General features: G+C 44.1%; 1 protein-coding gene across 1 annotated transcript; it reads right to left on the reverse strand.

The window, feature by feature from the left end:
- Positions 1–1,415: 1,415 nt before the first annotated feature.
- On the reverse strand, positions 1,416–2,228 carry LOC141051254 (ATP-dependent DNA helicase PIF1-like). Its single transcript, XM_073548119.1, has one exon. The coding sequence runs from the start codon at positions 2,226–2,228 to the stop codon at positions 1,416–1,418; it is 813 nt and encodes a 270-aa protein (XP_073404220.1).
- Between the last annotated feature and the right edge of the window lie 1,823 nt (positions 2,229–4,051).

Raw genomic sequence — 4,051 nt, forward strand, 5'->3', positions numbered from 1 at the left:
CAAAACCAAAAATACATCCTGTCATGAAGGGGTTAAAGTGGTATTGTCACATTGTACTTTAAAAGCACATTATATACAGTAAGGATGTTACAAAACATAAATGATTTGTTAGGAGCAATATAGTGTGGTCAACGTTTCAGAACTCTGTGATGCCCTGTTGCTACAATAATATCTCACAGTTAGGAATCTTTGGTATGATGCTGATATCATGTCACTATCAGTGTTATGAACAAATAACCTGGGGCAAAATAACATTCAATACCCAGGGGATGGCAAGCATCTGCGTAAATACAAAGGGTAGAAAAATGATTTTATGCTGTATAAAATAGGATACTTCAGGTTTATCTGTAACACTGTAATTTACATTGCTTTGTGATAATTATGCAATATTAAACTTGATAAAACTAATTTTTAATAAATATATGCTGATAATGAATTAAGGTGGCTTCATTTCTACATCCAAAAAAATGCAGTCAGAGTACGGACTGCGATGCACCAAGTGACCATTGGTCTTTTGACCCAAACGATCCAAACTGGACAGCCTTATATATGCCTGTGAACTTATTAAATTTGGTTCAGGAGACCTGCTGCCAATCCATGTATCACTGCGCCCACTGTCTCGCCTGCGCCAATGTCCTGCGCTGCTCCACATTTGGCTCATCGGATGGCTCCAAACATTTACAAATTAGGCAGCATATATCATGTAGCAGCACTAATGTAATCTACTATGCTATATGTGGCTGCAATTTGATATATGTTGGCCTGATATCTAGGGAGCTCCGAGTACAGGTTCAGGACCATGTGCGGGACATTGGCACGGCCAAGACAGTGCCTGACCCCCTCTGATCTCAAAACCATTCTCCGTCATTTTAAACCTTGTGACTCTATATTGCTTATGGTCAGGGGGCAATGATATTATCCATATGGGGATCAGAGGTGATAATATTAAAAAAAATTCTAGCTCAATGTGAAACCAAATGGATAGTGACACTTGACTCCATGACCCCTAAGGATCTCAATGAAACGCTCAGTTTCACCCACTTCCTATAGATATGGCATTTTGCCCATATTAGCTCTTTATTGTGTTCCCATCATGTCTCCCATCCGCTTCCAGATGTTTTATTAATTTTTATTAATATTATTTTCCTTTTTATTTTTTACTAGCTGAAGAGCCCGGCGCTGCCCGGGCATAGTAACTAACTGTGGTTAGTTATAGCAAATTATAATTATCCTCCATCCCATAGTCCCGTGCCCATACACCCATCATACATATCCACGATCCCATAGGCCCGTGCCTATATACCCATCATACATATCCTCCATAGAAGCATTTCACAACATATATTTCAACACCAGAGATATTCCCCACAGATTTAAATAAATTGGCCAAGTAATGTGAAGTAATCTTGTACTATTTATTCGAGTACCTTTTGATAAACGACATTCTTAGTTTTTCCTTCAGGTGCAAAGACGAACAGATTTTTGGCTGCTCCAACTCTTGAACAGGCCACATAAAGTTGACCATGAGAAAAGCATGGAGATTGTAAATCGATTCCAACTACTTTCAAGGACTGTCCCTGAGCCTTGTTGATGGACATAGCAAATGCCAGTCGAACAGGAAACTGGAGGCGTTTAAAATCAAAAGGCAAATCAAATGGAATGAGAGGAATTGTTGGAATGAAAACATATTCTCCTGTGGCACATCCTGTTAAAATGGTTGCCTCAATTACATGTGGAAACATGTTCTTAATCAAGAGTCTTGTTCCATTACACAGCTTTGGTGGATCCAAATTTCTCAATAGCAGAATAGGTGCTCCAGGTTTTAGAAAGAGGTTGTGAGGAGGAAGTCCTTGTGGCTCCAAGGAATTGAGGAACTCAGTTGGATAAAATAATGCTTGAGCAGGGTCTATAACTGTATCCACTGACTTGTAAGTTGTGCACACACCTGGAAGGAGATTTAGAATTTGAAGATTGATCTTATTGACGCTGTCATTTTTGGGAGCTAGAATAGCCCTTTCACACAGCCAGCCAGAATTTTTGAAGTGGAGTTGAATGTTTGGAAAAACCTTTGCTTTCAACTCCTCAATGGAAGTCACAATGCAACAAAAGTTGCTTGGGAAGGTGATCTGTCCAGTGGTTGAGTTTACTGGTGCCTTGCCATCTCCAATAGTCAACAGTTGGCTCGAAAACAGTCCAGCAGAAACATCGCCTGTCATGTAGACCCTCATGTTTGTGTTCAGTGACATTTTCTTTACTTTTCTCCAAAGGTACGATGCTTTGAGACAGGCATTGAGTTCATCTGCAGGGGTTGATCTTGGAATAACAGGTAGTGTTTGGCGGAAGTCACCTGCCAAAACAACAACTACTCCTCCCATGATATATTTGCTGCTACGCAGGTCTTGCCCATATTAGCTCTTTATTGTGTTCCCATCATGTCTCCCATCCGCTTCCACATACACTCACTGGCCACTTTATTAGGTACACCTGTCCAACTGTGTGTTAAGACTTACCGTAATTTCTAATCAGCCAATCACATGGCGGCAACTCAGTGCATTTAGGCATGTAGACATGGTCAAGACAATCTCCTGCAGTTCAAACCGAGCATCAGTATGGGGAAGAAAGGTGATTTGAGTGCCTTTGAACGTGGCATGATTGTTGGTGCCAGAAGGGCTGGTCTGAGTATTTCAGAAACTGCTGATCTACTGGGATTTTCACGCACAACCATCTCTAGGGTTTACAGAGAATGGTCCGAAAAAGAAAAAAAATCCAGTGAGCGGCAGTTCTGTGGCCGGAAATGCCTTGTTGATGCCAGAGGTCAGAGGAGAATGGGCATACTGGTTCGAGCTGATAGAAAGGCAACAGTGACTCAAATTGCCACCCGTTACAACCAAGGTAGGCAGAAGAGCATCTCTGAACGCACAGTGCGTCGAACTTTGAGGCAGATGGGCTACAGCAGCATAAGACCACACTGGGTACCACTCCTCTCAGCTAAGAACAGGCATCTGATGGCTACTTTCAGCAGGATAATGCGCCATGTCATAAAGCTCGAATCATCTCAGATTGGTTTCTTGAACATGACAATGAGTTCACTGTACTCAAATGGCCTCCTCAGTCACCAGATCTCAATCCAATAGAGCATCTTTGGGATGTGGTGGAACGGGAGATTCGCATCAGGGATGTGCAGCCGACAAATCTGCGCCAACTGTGTGATGCCATCATGTCAATATGGTCCAAAATCTCTGAGGAATGCTTCCAGCACCTTGTTGAATCTCTGCCACGAAGAATTGAGGCAGTTCTGAAGGCAAAAGGGGGTCCAACCCGTTACTAGCATGGTGTACCTAATAAAGTGGCCAGTGAGTGTATTTTATTAATTTTTATTATTATTATTTTCCTTTTTATTTTTTATTTTACTCTTCGCCATGACAGCACCCACATGAGAGAGGGATCCGCCCATAGGAACAGGAAACCTACAGAAATAAAAAGGGCAGTCCGCCTCTTCTCCTGTGCAGTGTCTATTAAGAATGGCAGGGGCTGCGGTTCCAGACGCAGCGTCAGGGGAGGTCTGTCCATTAGCCTTCCTCCTCGTCTGGGTCGTATCTGCGAGGACCGGGTCTCACAGGGATTGCGAGGCAGAACGCTCTACGGGGAAGCGTGAGGCCTGGCTCCGTGTGAGGCCGCCCTGGCTCATGCAGGAGTGCGGTGTATGGAGCACCTACTAGGAGGAGCAGGGGTTCGGGTTCGGCCATCCGACTCCTCCATAAAGTCCGAGGTCTGCGTGCAGTGCCGAGGTCAGGAAAGCCGGATCGCGCATGCGCAGAGCACCGATAAGCGCTCCTCCCCCGGAAGTAGCTGGATGACTTCCGGGGGTGCCAGAGGAGGAGAAGCAGTCGGCGACACTGCGCATGCAATAAAGTAAAAGTAAATAAATAATAGCTGGTGGTTTTACAGTCTGACAGCGTGTTAATCATGTCATCCCCAGGCGAGCATGAGCTGCACCCAATGGTGGTGGAATCACAAGCGCATGTCGCATCCAGGCTCTTTCCTTAGATCC

This window comes from Dendrobates tinctorius, unplaced genomic scaffold, assembly GCF_039654945.1.
Source record: "Dendrobates tinctorius isolate UK_male_01 unplaced genomic scaffold, ASM3965494v1 ptg000011l, whole genome shotgun sequence".
NCBI lineage: Eukaryota > Metazoa > Chordata > Amphibia > Anura > Dendrobatidae > Dendrobates > Dendrobates tinctorius.